Source organism: Gouania willdenowi, chromosome 8, assembly GCF_900634775.1.
Source record: "Gouania willdenowi chromosome 8, fGouWil2.1, whole genome shotgun sequence".
In the NCBI taxonomy this organism is placed as follows: domain Eukaryota; kingdom Metazoa; phylum Chordata; class Actinopteri; order Blenniiformes; family Gobiesocidae; genus Gouania; species Gouania willdenowi.
Genome location: NC_041051.1, coordinates 3,881,042 through 3,897,627, shown reverse-complemented (window position 1 = coordinate 3,897,627; position 16,586 = coordinate 3,881,042). Strand labels below are relative to the sequence as shown.

At 40.7% G+C, this 16,586-nt stretch overlaps 1 protein-coding gene across 3 annotated transcripts in view; it reads left to right on the top strand.

The window, feature by feature from the left end:
- Positions 1 to 1,593, top strand: part of hdac5 (histone deacetylase 5) — a 144,011-nt gene extending 142,418 nt beyond the window's left edge. For all 3 annotated transcript variants that reach the window (XM_028454442.1, XM_028454440.1, XM_028454441.1), the window contains one exon: positions 1,100 to 1,593. In XM_028454442.1, coding sequence (XP_028310243.1) covers positions 1,100 to 1,139 — 40 coding nt within the window. In that variant the 3' untranslated portion in view covers positions 1,140 to 1,593. The remainder of the gene's footprint in view (positions 1 to 1,099) is intronic.
- The last annotated feature ends 14,993 nt before the right edge of the window (positions 1,594 to 16,586 follow it).

The following is a 16,586-nucleotide window of genomic DNA, read 5'->3' as shown; positions in this document are numbered from 1 at the left end:
TGTGCCAGAAACATGGGATTAAATCACATTTCTTTGTTTAAAATAATAAAAAATTAACAGGTAAAGAAACCTATTTGGAACTGGACATAATTCACAATATTTAATTTCAAGTAAAACCATATTTTTCATCAGTCCCAGGATGTTTAGTGGTGAGTGAGGCCAGGGGCTCCGCAGCACCGTCCTACCTTCCATGGAAGCCTGGTTCACACTCCCGCAGCACCTCTGCCTCCATCCCGCACCACCGCGTCTTCACGGGGTGGTGTTTACACATACGTCTTTTACGCATGCGAGTGTGTTCCTTTTTATAACAGCTACAGGTGTTACAGCCAATTGATCAGCAGTTTTGCCCAATGATCATGTGATTTTGATTATTATTATTAATATAAAACTGTATTTGTAGGTGTGCGCACATCACTCACTCCCTGGGGCGTCAGTATAATTTTTTTCTCCTCCGTTTTTGCAAATATATCCTTCATATATGATTTGTATTGTGAAATGTGCAATGTTCAGTTATTTCACACAAATGTATCAAATTCACAGAGCAATCTTTAATTTGAGCTGGTCCTCGCCCTTCACTTTTGTCTGGTTCTATAGGCTGGATGTCTACACTCCGTGCGTGGCACGGGCATTTTCTCCTGTCCTGTCAGTGCTTGCCCTGCAGGCTGATAAGCTTATCTGCAATACGGGAGCTACGACATCCCATAGTGAGACATCGAAACAAATGTTATGAAAGAGAGCTATAAGCTATTTACATAACCCTGGTTCTATGAGTAATATGAGTGAGATGTCTCACCAGACAGCCCTTCTCGCTGAATGAGTGAGAAGAGGTTTGCTTATTTGAATGACGCAGTATCATCCGCCCACTCTACTTATAGTAAGTGGGACTACCTGCCATGGATTAATACATTTTACAAGCCAATCAGGATTGGCGTAATGAGATGGGGCTTCTGAGACGTGGAGGCGTATATCCCATAGTGAGACATCTCACTCATGTTACTCGTAGAACCGGGGTTATGTAAATAACCTATAGTTATATATGTGCATTAGCTCCACCATAATCCACCTGTGAATAGTTGTGTACATTGTGTGATGTTCATAGGTCCACTGAGGAGCCAATGGAGGAGGAGCCTGTGTTGTAGGAGGAGCTTAACAAGGACGGACACAGATTCTGCACTCACCTTCTTCTGGCACCTCCTCTTCCTTTTCGTTCATTGCAGCAGAGTGTGTCAACACACACTAATGTGGAACAGTTTTGAGGAATCATGGAAGGAGAAGCACACATAAATAATTTAATCCTTTGCGGTTCGTCAGTCTGAGGAGGTGCAGACGAGATGTTCAAATTTCCATGACAACCAGAGAGAGGATGGGGTTGTAAACATGAGCACCTGTAAACACAGCCGCTGGTTTTTTTTTTCTATGCTCTGATCACCTTTTAGTCTGGTGCTGCACCAAACGCTGGAAGCTAACCGCTGCAAAACAAAAAGAAGAAGAAGAAGTGTGGTGCTGCCTAGCCTGGATCCCAGTGGCGCAGACACCGAGCAGACAGCTCGTCTTTGGCTTTGCTCAGAGAACGGGGAGAAAGCAACTCATCAGGAGGAACAAGGTGCCTTTTATTGTGTCCACACACACAAAACACCACTCAGTCTGTACAAAACAAACAACATGTACAACACTCTTCATGTTCCACTTTAGTTGTGAGAAGGTTTTTTTGTCTATCTGGATGCCTTAGTTTGTTCATGTTTCTCTCAGGACAGAGGGAAGAACATGTATACAGTATATATATATGTATATATATCAGTGACATGCCGTGACCACTAGGGTTGGGTAGGCACTTTGCAAATCGAGACCACCAATGACAATTTCATATGTTTCTGCTGGCAAGTGTTAATTTAATTCAAATCAATTTTATTTGTATAAAGCAATTTCCAACAAAGTCATCTCAATGCGCTTATCAAAATATAAAATTCATAACAAGAAAGAAAAAAAAAACCCAACAAGATCCACATGAATCAACATTGTAAAACACCATAAAAGAAACATAAACAATTATTTAATATAGCCTCCATACTCTCCCAACAAGATATATCTCATGACACGGAAGCACATCCGTTGTTTGTGTTGGAGAAACAGAAAAACGGAGAAAATAACAACAACTCAGAACGGCCTCAGTGAGGCGCATCCACAAAATCAATCCTTCCTTTTGTTCCATTCACTGTAAAAAATACAAACAATTTTCTGACTTTACCTTTGCTGAAGGTCTGGTAGCTCAGGTGTTGGTCTCCCATCTTTTAAAAGCTGTCGTTTTCCTAAAAAAAAAGTTTCTCTATCATCTCTGGCGCTGTCATCCTACTTGTAGTGTCATCCCGCCCACTCGCTATAGAACATAGCAGCAGCAGTCACATGGCATCTATTCACTAATGTACTGTGAACTTATGTATAGCATTTAGCATAGCACGGTTACATCCCAAGGCAGCTCTCTACGCTGCCTTGGGATGTAAATGGTTGTCATCTTGGGGACCTGACTGCACATGCGCAAACACGTAAAAACACGCTATGGGAACAGAGGCAGAGGAGCAACGTGCCTTTGGGAGGAGGCGTGGCCTCTCTCTGCCTTACAGCGGAGTTATACCGTGCAGCTGTTCCAGGAAATAGCACTGTTTAGTAATTTGGGCTATGAAACGCACAAAATGCGGACACTTTCAAACTTATAGGTACTGTAGGCTATTGGAAATGAAAAAATAAATAATTTATAATTATATTATAATTAAAACAAATAATCAAAATATCAATTCACCCTTGGGTAGGCACTGCCTACCTTGCCTACCCTGACGGCATATCACTGATATATATATCCACTGTATTCAATCTAAATCATTGGTGTGCGTCACATGACCTAAGCCCAGCATACATGACAATATCCATTGCATCCCTCTTTCTTTATTCTTTTTGCTATGATGTGTGTTTTTGTGTAAGTGCTGATTTCACATCACAATTTTCTATATCTGTACAGATGTGTATAAAAATCCAACATTTTCCTTTGTTTTTATATATATAAAAAAAACTAATATTATTCAATATAGGTAACTATGTACCATACACACACACACACACACACAAAATCATAATATACATGTTATATAATATATATATATATATATTTTTTTTTTTTTGTTATTTAATTTTTTTAATAAGGATGACATCTAAGTCACTTGTTTTTTATGGTTTCTCCAGAATTTAGTAGTGACATTTCTATCATCCTTTTTTGATGGCAATATTGCCTTTAAATTGGTCCTATGTGAACTCCAGCAGTAGACGGCTGAGGGATACAAGGAATTACAACATTGCAGGAAAATACAGTAAAAGACAAGAAAAAACACAGAAAATACTCCAAAAACACACAAAACTTCAACAAAATTTGACAGTTATACACTAAATTACTAAGAAAATATTTAAAATACAGAAAACAACAACAAAAGTACACAGTAGTATATAGATGAGTCTACTTTTGTAAACTTAAAATGTTCCAATTTAGTCTAAAGCAGTAATAAATTAGTATACTTTCTAGTAAGCTACAAGTACATGGTTCATAGTATACTTGCTATACTTTTTACTTATACTCAAGAATACTTAATAAAAATGAACTTCAAGTATTCTACTTTTTTCTAAGTGATGGAATGAATGTGTGAGCTGAAGAAAAGATAGAATTTGACTCTGGGCCTAATTCAGCACTATGTAGAAAGAAGCTTTATCTGAAAAACAAGAATTACTGTGGAACTAACAGACATTAAAAGATTTGACAGAACATGGTATAATCAGTGGTTAGGCAAGGGGTCTTCTTTAGGGTGGCTGCTCCTCCAATCCCATCTGCTACTGCTCTGGGCATCATTTAGAACAGACAGACAACAGACGGCCCGGGGGCCACATACGGTAAAGTAAATGTACAAATATGACAGAAAATTACAAACAAAATCAAGAATAGATAAAAAAAAAAAAAAAGTACAAATAATTACAACATTGTATGTGTGTGTGTGAAAAAATGTGGACGTAGGTCCATCTCTCCTCCGCGGGTTCCTGTCTCACACACACACCCATCAGTCACATTAAGCACATTTTTCCACTGCGAGATGAAGAAAGAATATCTATCTGCTGTAATTCGTCCATTTTATTTTTCCATTTCCTCTACTAACACGTTCAATTCTGCTGCTTCACATTTTTATTTTTGCTTCCGCGCACAACACGTACAAAACGCTCATTTAACCAAAGGCGGTCTGCACCAGTTCTGTACGCGCACTAATCATTGCTGCAATCTTTGTGAATTCCTCGCAGCAGGTGAGGAAACTGTGTCACTAAAGGATTTAGGGAAGCAACTGGTTTACCACCCTTTGTGAATCCGCCCCTCAGAGTTCAAAACAGATACTTTTTCTGGCTTCCATCACCCACAAGCAGTTCTGCAGAATCAAAATCATTTCTGCTGAATCAAAATCAAACAATAAACATTCATGTACAGCTATCATGAGTAAGAAAGTTCCACCAGTTTCATCAAAACACCAGAGCATCTTCTCATTGTTTTCCAGTACAAACAGCCCCCCAGTATGTGTGCATGCTTGCGTGTTCCCCGTGTTGTTGGCTGCTGACCGCTGGTTTGGGCAATAAATGGTGCAGTGGTGGCCAAGTAGTTACAGAAGTGGACATGTTTCCATAGAGTTGCAGGTTCAAATCCACCGTGGGACCTTGAGCAAGTCCCCCAAACCTAATTGCTTCCAGGACTCTCTTGAAAAAGAGATTATTATTCTCAATGAGACTTTCCTGGTTAAATACATTTTTTTTTTCCCTGTCAGCGCATCAAATAGTCTTTGTATTTGCATTAACCCTGGTTTTATTAGCTGTAATATCAATATTACACCACTAGAGGTCACAGTCTGGCTAATACCAAAAAAATAATATATATATATATTCCCTTCTGGATTATTTCAAGAAATGTACACCACACCCAAACTTTATTCAACGTGCAAAAAAAGTGTTTCATGCTGTTTTAACATTAGTTCTGTGATTTTAGAATGGCAAAGATATCCAGGATAGTTGTTTTGTTATTGTGCCCAGCGCTGCATAGGGTGGATGTTATACACACAGGTTGTAAAATCAATAAATAAAAGCTTTAAGTCTGTGACTACAATGGAGAAGCAGGAGATAAGTGACAGTAAATGTTTAGTGTTCATTATGAGGCTGTACATCACACTATTTGCTAAGTAATATTGTATATTTCTAGATGTTTGATACTGTGGCATAAATGTCTAATTGTTGTGTGTCTCTCTTTGACTGTCTTCTATTTCTGAGTTCTCTGTTACTGAACTAAATGTTATTTAATGGAAGAAAGATTGTTTTTAAAGTTGATCACAAGCACATTCCTGCCTCTCCGTCTGTGTTCACCACATTTCCTGTTGCTACAATAATATGTGTCTGGTTCTTATCAACACACATTTATATATAAAGTGCATATATGTAAATATATATATATACAGTATATATATATATATATATATATGTGTGTACAATGTGCAATACACCCTGTTGAGCATTGGTTACTGTGACTACACTGACCGTGATTCTCGTTACTTGTTTGAAGTTTATCGCTCATCCTGATTGAGTTACAGAAGCTTAAAAACTTTATGATTCTTTAGTTCTATATCAGGGTTTGTGGACATTTTTTTACTCTCACTGTTACATTGTAATGTTGATCATCATTATCTGTTGGTTTTTTAATGGGGACTGTAAATTTGGTCTGAACTACCAATTAAAGCAATTCACTGACTACCTATAACTGTAGAGTGTTCCATGCTGACTTTTTCTCTGTACACTCTTTCACAGGTCCCCATATATATTTTTGTATTTGGCAATTGAAAATTGAAAATTTATGACAAGCTCATCACAAGTGGAGCATTTTATTTGATCGGAACGAAGCTGTACGACCTACCAGGAAAAAGATCAGTAGGTGTCAAAGTTCATGACATCATCAAAAAGTGTTTTTTTTTGCATAATGACCTTTGAGCATATTGTAATCAATGTGATCTGAGTGGACAGTAAACCTATTCTCCTTCTCCTGGCTATACGTTTCATTTATAAATCCAAGAGCGTGATGCTGGACTTCAGCCAATCAGAGATCTTTCTCCAAACGTGTGCTCCATGAGCGCAACTATTGGCTATCTCAACTTCTTTGCTGGTAGATGGTCTACTGCTTCCCTGCTGTAGCTGCCTAGAATAGAATAATAATAGTTTTATTAATAGCCTATTTTTAAGGTTGAATATACTGTAGCCTATTAAGGTAAATACAAGATTACTGCAAGTCTTTTAACATAGAAATAAGTTGGTACAAAATAATATAATTAGCTAAAATAGCTTAATGCCTAATTTAGCACAGCCAAACCACCAGTGTAGTTAAAATAACATGTGGACAGCTTTTAAGATCTTTCAGTAAAATTAGAGGAACAGTTCATCTTAAAATCTGAGCTTTAAAATGCCCTAAACAGTGAACATGAATCTTGACTCTGACCTTTGAATTCATGTTGGGTGTGGGATACATATGTATGTGTATATACGTATATATGCATATGTGTGTATCCATAAAATGAAGAGTCCGTCCTTAAGACTGCTCTACTGTAAAGTGCCTTGAGATACCATTGGTTATGATTTGGCGCTATACAAATAAAAGATTGATTGATTGATTGACCTTTCATCTTCATCTTCATCTTCCTCCTTGCTGCTCCTGCTGAATGCTTTTATCCAGGAGAGCAGAGAGCTGCTCCCCTGGGCTTCCTGCTGTAGCTCCCTTTATTTTTCCTTTTTTATCCTCTCCTTTCTAGGCATTATACTGTAATTGGTAAATAAAAAGAGATCAACAATATGAATAATGACTGGTTATATGTCAACAAGGCACAGGGTTACTTTTTCTGCAGGCAATTAGGAATCGCCTGTTTGTCATTTAGCAAATAAATTACTGCAAGTGACAGTGTTAATTATGTAGCCTAATGTAAACATACACAATAGCCTGCTAAATATTCATTTTAATGTATGTATGTATACTGATAGATTCACATGCTGTAGGATAGCAATGACAACCGGTGGTCATCATCACATCATATCTATTCTTGATTTTGGGAAGCATCAAGCTAATTTATGTTACCAGCTGGTGAGCAGGGGAGGAGGTGTGTTTGTGCTGTAACTGTGCAACAGGCCTCGGTTTGTGTCCACTCTGCGTTGACATTGGTGTGTGTGGGTGGAGGGATTATTATTACACACTTTTAATTGACGAGCACTTACAAGTGATCATGTCACAAACATGATTTTTATCAGTATTTTCTCCGTGTCTGTTTTAGATTTGTGGCCTTTATAACTCACTCAATGATCATGATTTGAGCAGGGGTCAGTTAACCAGCTGCTAGTCCTGTAGTATTTCCCTGGCTCTCAGTGCGGTGCTCTGGCTGGAGCTCTGCCCCCCGGCGCAGCTCCATCCTGGGGTCGTTATCACAGCAGCACCTGGTGGACTCACTTTGGACGTCAATCCCACCACTGCCTCTCTGGTTGACCCATATGTGCGGACTCCGCTGCTCCATTGGATCCTCATCTTTGTTAGCGGTGTTTGGAATCGGATGTCGTTTTCCTTTAACTTCTTTTTGATGTCGTTTGATTTTCTCTTCAGGACAATGTCGGTAGGGTAATCATGGTCAAACCAGACACGTTTTTTATTGACAGACACCTTCTTTTGCGAGGCTTTTTTAATAATCATTTCCTTTGTTTCATATTGTAAAAAGTTTATAACTACGCATCTCGGAGCAGTACCTGGAGGGGGTTTTCTCCCGGCAGCTGGAGCTCAGTTGTTCACAGGTGGTTGATGTATTTTGACATGTTACTGCCTTCAACATCCTCAGGAAGGTCGAATATTCTCATATTATTTCTTCGTGACCTTGTTTCTAGGTCAGTGACTTTCTCTCCCAACCATCTCCATCAGCGCTCCACTCCTCCAGCTCCACGATCCGTGTCTGGGCCTCTGATAGGCTCGTCTTTTCTGACTGCATCTCCATTTTACATTCATCCAGTTTTTTGTCTATTTCTTGTTTAAAAGCAGCTATCTCTAGCTTTAGCTCTTGCTTGAACGTGTTAAAGTTCTCCTGAAAGTCATGTTTTAAGCTTTGTATGTCGTTGCGTATGTTAGCCAGGCCTGCTAGCAGCGCTTCCATCGTGGTGTGAGGCCTCAGCTGTAGTTTTCTCCAGTCCATCTTCATCATTGTTTCCTTCCATCGTGTCTGGTCTGACAACTGACTCTCTCCCCTTCTGTTTGTGTTTTCATGTCAACGTCATGTAGTCCAAATGTTGAGTTATAGAGGTATTATATCGAGTTCAGTTAACCGACCTAGAGAGGTCTCTATTAAGAGTTTGGTTGCATCGGCGTCTCACTGTAACCGCTTTGTGTCCTTATGGATCCCTGTGACTGTGCAGGGTCCGCATATGGGGCCATGATTGTAACAAAACCATTTGTGTGTGTGAGTTATCCAATCTGTGTGTCTGTACCTTGAGATCTGTATGTGCGTGTTTCAATCCATGTGTGTAGAATTGCAAGGTATAAAACTATTTGTGTGTGTGTAATTCAATCTGTGTATGTGTATTAACATTCATATGCATGGGTCATCAAACTGGCACATTCTATTGGCTGTCTCATTACAAGGGACTCTTGGAACACATTTGGCGAATATAATCTGTTAGGGCTGCTCAATTAATCGAAATTTGATTACAATTTCGATTATTACACCCAACGATTACAAAAATAACATAATCGAGAAAAAACGATAATCAAAAAAAATAAAATATATATATATTTACATGTTGTATTCGCTAAAAAAAATAAACCCACTATTTCAGACGTCTACAAATAACAAAGCGTGGCACACACGTCTTGCCTCTTTCAAAGCCAAAGCTAGCCTGCAGGCCAATACGAGGAAAGTTGTTGCTAGTGATCTTGAAACATGGCTGGAGAAACGCAGCAAAAACACTTTGGGTTTGATGATGAAGACCTAGAGCAGAGTGTTTTGTTTTGTGCAAAAGTGAACATACTTGATTTTAGTGATTGAAGGATTTTATTCATGTTTAAAGAATATATTTTATGTTTTTTTTGTACAAAAAATAAATTACTTTTTGGTTGACAAATAATCGTTTGAAGAATCGTGATTTCAATTTTGACTAAAATAATCGTGATTATCATTTTTTATATAATCGAGCAGCCCTACGATCTGTAACTTTTTAATAATTGTATCTCATGCAATACCGCTAGAAACCAGCAGTTGTCGCTGGTACCAAGTGACTGTAACATATTTGTCATATACATTAAAACCCAGTCATGAAACGGATTAAAAAAACACGCGTTCATAAGACACGTTTGACAACCAAACTACCTAAAAACTAACTAAAGGGGAAGAGGAAACTACTGCTAAAAAAACAAGAAGAAGAAGAGGAACAGGGGAAATGAACACTCGCTACATGCACCAATATATCTTTATTTGTCTTAACAAATAGATCATTACAGCTGATCAGTTACGAAGCGTCTCTATGTATACTAGATGATGACTTGATAAATCATTGCCTCGGCTCCTTGTGACAGTGAGACAGATTCCATCAAAGGTGGAGCAAACAAACACTATCCTTGTACACAACAGTACAAAAACTGTATCTTCTTTGGTTTCAACTCTAAATGAAAATAACAAATAAACGATGTGGTTATTTTGTTTTCCTAATTTAAAACCAAAATGGAAATACAGAAAAATAAAAAAAACAGACAAGCAGCGTTTTTTTGTGGTGTAATGAATCTACTGGTGCTTCTCTTTTATTGTGATCAACTTCCGTGTGTGTCGAAGGCTGAACGTGAACATCTTGTTACAAAAACATCCACAGACTGAATGAAAACAGGAGCAGAATCTGAAAACTGCTGAAATAAATCTTAAACAGTCCTATTGTGTGTGAACATGTGGGGCCTCATTTATAAAAGTGTGCCTTGGTAAGCACACCTCAGCTGGCGTGCAATTTCGTTTTTTTACGAGTTATAAATTAGGGTGCACACTCGTCCCATGCCTGTTTCCATTTTAAATCACAATCAACGCGAAAGTTGTCACAGGAAACACCTTTCTCCGCACATATAGTGCCTATAAACGGTCAGACTCCCCCATACGGTGCCTATAAACGGTCAGACTCCCCCATACGGTGCCTATAAACGGTCAGACTCCCCCATACGGTGCCTATAAACGGTCAGACTCCCCCCATACGGTGCCTATAAACGGTCAGACTCCCCCCATACGGTGCCTATAAACGGTCAGACTCCCCCATACGGTGCCTATAAACGGTCAGACTCCCCCATACGGTGCCTATAAACGGTCAGACTCCCCTATACGGTGCCTATAAACGGTCAGACTCCCCCCATACGGTGCCTATAAATGGTCAGACTCCCCCCATACGGTGCCTATAAAAGGACAGGCTTCGCCCATACGGTGCCTATAAACGGTCAGCCTCCGCCCATACGGTGCCTATAAAAGGTCAGGGGAAAATGAGCAAATAGAACACTTTTCAGCAGCCTGATAAGCCACTGTGCGCCTTTAGGCATTGTGAGTACGTTCCTTTTTATAACTGCTACAGGTATTACAGCCAATTGATCAGCATTTTTGCACAATGATCATGTGACCCCATGATCATTGGGGTTGGCGGGGTGCGCTGGGTCCTCGACTCTGTGGGGCTTTCTTGGGTGTGTATGTGGGGGGCGGTGGCTGCGTCTCGGCTTGGGATCTTGGGGGCGTCTGCTCGGTCGTGGGGGGGTGGCCTGGGGCTCCTTGGCCCCCGCTCTGTCTGCTGGCCTGGCTGCATCTTGGGGTCCAGGGCAGCGCTTGGGTTTGCAGTAGCGGTTCTTGCACATACTGTACATTGGTCTATGATGCACTGGCATGCCTTGGGCTGTGGGATAAAACTCGTACTGGGCTTAACCTTAGACACGTTGATCCCAAATACCTGCTTTAGGTACTACCATTCACTCTTTCCCTCTGTCCACAGCCACAACATTTTAGCTAAGCTTCACACTGGTCACCAGACTGGCTTGATTGCACAACAAAATAAGCACAATATGCATAACTACAACTTTACATATCACTCTCACTTTAAAATAATCAACTCTTCCCCACCCTTTACATTTCCTACCTTGAGTCTCTCCTCCCTGCTCCCTACTTATTTGCTAAAGCGTATACCTTAAAATAGCCTTAACCTAACCACAAGGAACAAAGCCCTAAACCTAATATAGGAACTAAAACGATAGTAGATATATAGTATATATAGTAGAACACCAACATTATATTCAAATATGATCCACCATCTACACATAGATCTAATGGGCTGCAATAGGATGATGTCCAGTCAGACAAAGTTGTGCCTGGTTGTAAACAACCCCCCACTTCTGTCCCTCGTTGAATAACCCATCATACTGCTCACACTGCTTCACACCATTTACACTGATGTCCACCTCATATATCATTACATGTTACCAGTACAAGATGAAACCTTGCCTGTAGTGGCAGCATTTCAGAGTGTTAACCCAAACACTAGGAACGAGTGTATCATAATGTATCATGTTTTCTTGCAGTCTGTGTCTTCTCCTCGCCCTCTGCTCTCTTTTCTGTTTCAGGTGTCTTGATGTTGGAGCTGACAGTTCCTGATCAATGGTTTGCAGCTCAACTAGTCTGTTTGCCCTACTGTTCACTAACCCCAACCAGTCGAAGCAGATGTTCTCCACCTCTGAGCAGGCATTATTTCATGAATGTTTATGTGTAAATGTAACCACTGGGAAAGCAGGGGTTCCCTTTTTGGTGCAGTAAATCTCACCGCGTTAGTCCGGCAAGAATATGAACATCGCAGTTCTGGCACCAGTCCTTGATGTCACGGTCCATTCCTGACCAGTAACAACGCTTCCGCACCACCTCCGTAGTACGCTGGATCCCCTGGTGACCATGGTTCTGGTGCAGCTCCTGCAACACCTCTACCTGCAGACACTCCGGCAATAACAACTGGAGGACTTCCTCACCTCCATCTGGCCTCAGCAGCCGACGGTACAGCAGCCCCTCCTTCTGCACAATGCGGTCCCATTGCTTCACCAAACCCCTCGCTCGAGGACTCAGCTTCTCTTGCTCAGCATGACTTGACACTCTCAGTTGGCTCCAGAAGGGCAGGAAGGATCTAATGGAAAGGTCTGACCTTTGGAGCCTTCTCAGGTCGACTGGACTGCGGGATGGAAGAGCGGTAATGGCGAACTGGGTGGCTGCCTGCCTGCTGCGGATGCTGGCAGACGTTCTCTGCAATTGAATCGGGAACCAGGTAGGTAGCATGGAGAGGTCGTGAAATCACCTGGGTTAAATTAGTGAGTTTATATCATGCTTCGTAGTCCAGCTTCTGTCAGACGGAGAATGTTTGAATACTCTGGCAAGAAAGCCATAGTAAATACATGACAGCCTTACGACATAGTCGATCTACATACTATTCCTCACTAATTGAAGAAAATAAAAATAATCCGAGGTACCTTTTCAGCACTGTAGCCAGGCTAACACAAAGTCAGAGCTCTATTGAGCCCATGATTCCTTTAGCCCTCAGCTGTGAGGACTTTATGACATTTTTTAACGATAAAATTCATAAGATTAGAGATAAAATTAGCCACTCCCTGCCTTCACCTGGGCCTGCTGTACCATTAAATGTAAATAGGCCTAACCTAAACTGTTTCACACATATAGGACTTCAGGAACTTAACTCTATTATTTCATCCTCCAAACCATCGACCTGCCTTTCAGATCCGATCCCAACTAAGCTGTTTAAAGAAGTTGTTCCCCTGGTCTGCCCATCTTTGTTGGAGACAATAAATATATCCCTATCAATAGGCTACGTGCCACAGTCCTTTAAAGTAGCTGTAATCAAACCCCTTCTCAAAAAACCTACTCTTGATTCCAGCACTTTAGCAAACTACAGGCCTATATCTAATCTTCCTTTTATTTCAAAGATTCTTGAGAAAGTTGTGGCAGCTCAGCTCTGTGAATTTCTTCAAAACAACAGCCTGTTCGAGGACTTCCAGTCAGGTTTTAGAGCTCAACACAGCACAGAGACTGCTTTAGTTAAAGTAAATAATGATCTACTCTGGGCTTCAGATGAAGGACGACTCTCAGTGCTGGTTTTATTAGATCTTAGTGCAGCTTTTGACACTATAGATCACTATATTCTACTAGAGAGATTAGAGAAATTACTTGGAATCACAGGGACTGCCCTAAACTGGTTTAAGTCCTACCTATCTGATAGGTACCAGTTTGTACACGTGAATAATAAGTCTTCTGTGTACACTAAAGTAAGCTATGGGGTTCCTCAGGGCTCTGTGCTAGGTCCAATCCTCTTCTGTATCTATATGATCCCCCTTGGTAATGTTATGAGAAAATACTCTGTTAACTTTCACTGCTATGCTGATGATACCCAACTGTATGTATCAATGAAGCCAGGTGAGACAAATCAGCTATCTAAACTTGAGGCCTGTCTAAAGGACATTAGGGCCTGGATGGACCAAAATTTTCTTCTTCTCAACTCAGACAAGACTGAGGTCATTGTACTGGGCCCACGACACCTTAGAGAAACCTATGCTAGCCTAACTGCCCTAGATGGCATTACTCTGGCACAAAGCACAACTGTTAGAAACCTTGGGGTTCTATTTGATCAGGATTTATCCTTCAACTCTCACATAAAACAAACTTCTAGAACTGCCTTCTTTCATCTCCGTAACATTGCTAAAATCAGATCTATCCTGTCTCAGGGCGACGCCGAAAAACTAGTCCATGCTTTTGTTACCTCTAGACTGGATTATTGTAATTCTCTTTTAGCAGGCTGCCCGAGCAAGTCGCTTAAGACACTTCAGCTGGTTCAAAATGCTGCAGCACGTGTACTGACTAAAACTAGGAGAAGAGATCACATTACTCCTGTATTAGCCTCTCTGCATTGGCTTCCCATAAAATATAGAATAGAATTCAAGATTCTTCTTCTCACTTATAAAGCCCTAAATGAACAGGCACCAGTCTATCTCAAGGAGCTTGTAGTGCCATACAATCCCCCCAGAACACTACGCTCTCAAAATGCTGGACTACTCGTTGTTCCATTTGTCTCTAAAAGTAGTATAGGAGGAAGAGCTTTCAGTTATCAGGCCCCACTTCTCTGGAACCATCTACCAACCACGGTTCGGGGGGCAGACACCCTCTCTACCTTTAAGGTTAGGCTCAAAACATTCCTCTTTGGTAAAGCTTTTAGTTAGGAACCAGCTCATAGCTCATAATTAAGATGCAATAGGCATAGACTGCCGGGGGGGGGGTCTGGCATGCTCGGTTGGAGAGAGGTTGGAGAGGGCGTTAAGAGAGAGGTCATTTAGGTTAGAGAGGGACCGGAGAGGGTCCCATTCCTCTCTCAAACACTCCCTCTATGTCTGCTTCTTCCCTTGTGTGTTTGCTCCTGTACTCCTTCTGGCTTTTGTCTTGCAGGTCCGTGGGATCCTCAGTGTGGAGTTACAGAGTCTCAACAACTCTGTCTCCACCCTCTCCTCTGCACACACCCAACACAGCATAACGTGGATGGCTGTTCATCATAGGAATGGGATCCACACAAGGTTCCTGCTGCTTAACAGAAGGTTTTCCTTGCCGCCATGATGAATTCATGTTGGGTGTGGGATACATATGTATGTGTATATACGTATATATGCATATGTGTGTATCCATAAAATGAAGAGTCCGTCCTTAAGACTGCTCTACTGTAAAGTGTCTTGAGATACCATTGGTTATGATTTGGCGCTATACAAATAAAGATTGATTGATTGATTGATTGATTGATTGATTAGGTGAATCCCGCTAATGGGGATCAATCCAGGCTTCACTTATCTCGCTTTGTAGTACAGGCCCTAAATGTTAAATCTAAATCTAAATGTTTAATGGTTTATATTGTAAATGCACCAGATATAAAAATACATTTGATTACATTTGATTGCGTGCTAGTCACGAGCATCAGGCTGTTCATCATCCAACGACAGTTGGAGTTAGTCACAAGAAAACATTTAATGCAGAGAGATAATATGAGCATGTCTTTATTACAGTGATATACAACCAAACAGGTTGTAGTTGACAGCTCAGATGGTGGCAGCAGTGGTTGTATTAACGCCGTTTTACTTTGAAAAGCACAGGCAAACATGAACCAATCACAATCAAGGAGACACTGAAGCACCGCCCATCAGTGACTTCCGTTTTTAATTTTATGTCCAAAAAACGGAAAAACTAGTTGAATTTCTGTTTTTCATTTTGTGTCCAAAAAACGAAAAAAAAATTAAAAAAAAATAAACTATTTTTTGTTTCTGATTGTGTGGATTTAGCCAAGTAATCAAACTAACAGAAGGTACCATGGTCCTATCGATAAGTGAACTGGAGTAACGCCATCAGCTGAAACAGTTTGAAAAGTCAGGACAAAAAACAGAATTTTTAGCTCGTGTGCAGCATTAGCTTTAGCAGCGAACTCGTTCTTTCTGCCTCAGAGATTGATTCTACATTTATGCAAAAAATCTTTCATGGAATCAAAGCTACAACGGGAAAAATAATCTAAATCTCTGTCAGACTCCTTCCTACACCGTCAGCCATGGTGAGTTTATCCCTCTTGACCTTTGACCCCATGCGGAAGTACCAAACCAGTGCGAGAGTGTGAAAAGGCTTATTCTGCTGCACTGTCCTTAGCATAGCCGTTGGCGTCGGATGAGAGTACACTTCCGGATCACGTAATTTGGCCAATCGGTAATGGAGAAAACGGATAAAAGTGTTCATTTTTCATTTTCTGTACGGAAGCAACAGAGCTTGAATTTGAAATACAAGGAGTTTTCCGTTTTTTCATTTTGGTTTTGCAAACAAATATCAAATAATGAGTGTTTTTCTTTGTTTTTCATGTTTTTGTTGCATAATGAAAAACGAATGAATGAATGATACACGGATTCTTAATGAAGTTATGAGAGGTAATAGTGCTTGAGTCAGTGCAGACATTTTCAAGTAACAGAGTGACGTCCGCGCGCCTACAAATACAGTTTTATATTAATAATAATAATTGTAAATAAAACACCTGTAGCTGTTATAAAAAGGAACTCGCACAGAATGCGTAAAGACGCATAGTGGCTTATCAGGCACTGCAGGAGGACGAGGTGCATGGGAAACTCTGGAGGGAGAGGATCTACAGAGACCAGAGAGACCTATAGGCAGGACCAGGACCCCCGTGATGATGAGGTGCTGCGGGAGGGCGGAAGAGGCTGCGGTAGAACAGAGGATGAGGTGGTGCGGAGCCCCCGGCCTGCACTCACCAGTAACCACCCGGGCACTGATGAAAAATAAGGTTTTACTTGAAATTAATTATTGTAATTTATGTAACGGAAACAGGCCTGGGACGAGCGTGCAGGATTTATTTTACTCTGCAATGGAATCTATTTCCAATGTAGCATAGTACTGTTATTGAAACAAACTTAAGTAAAA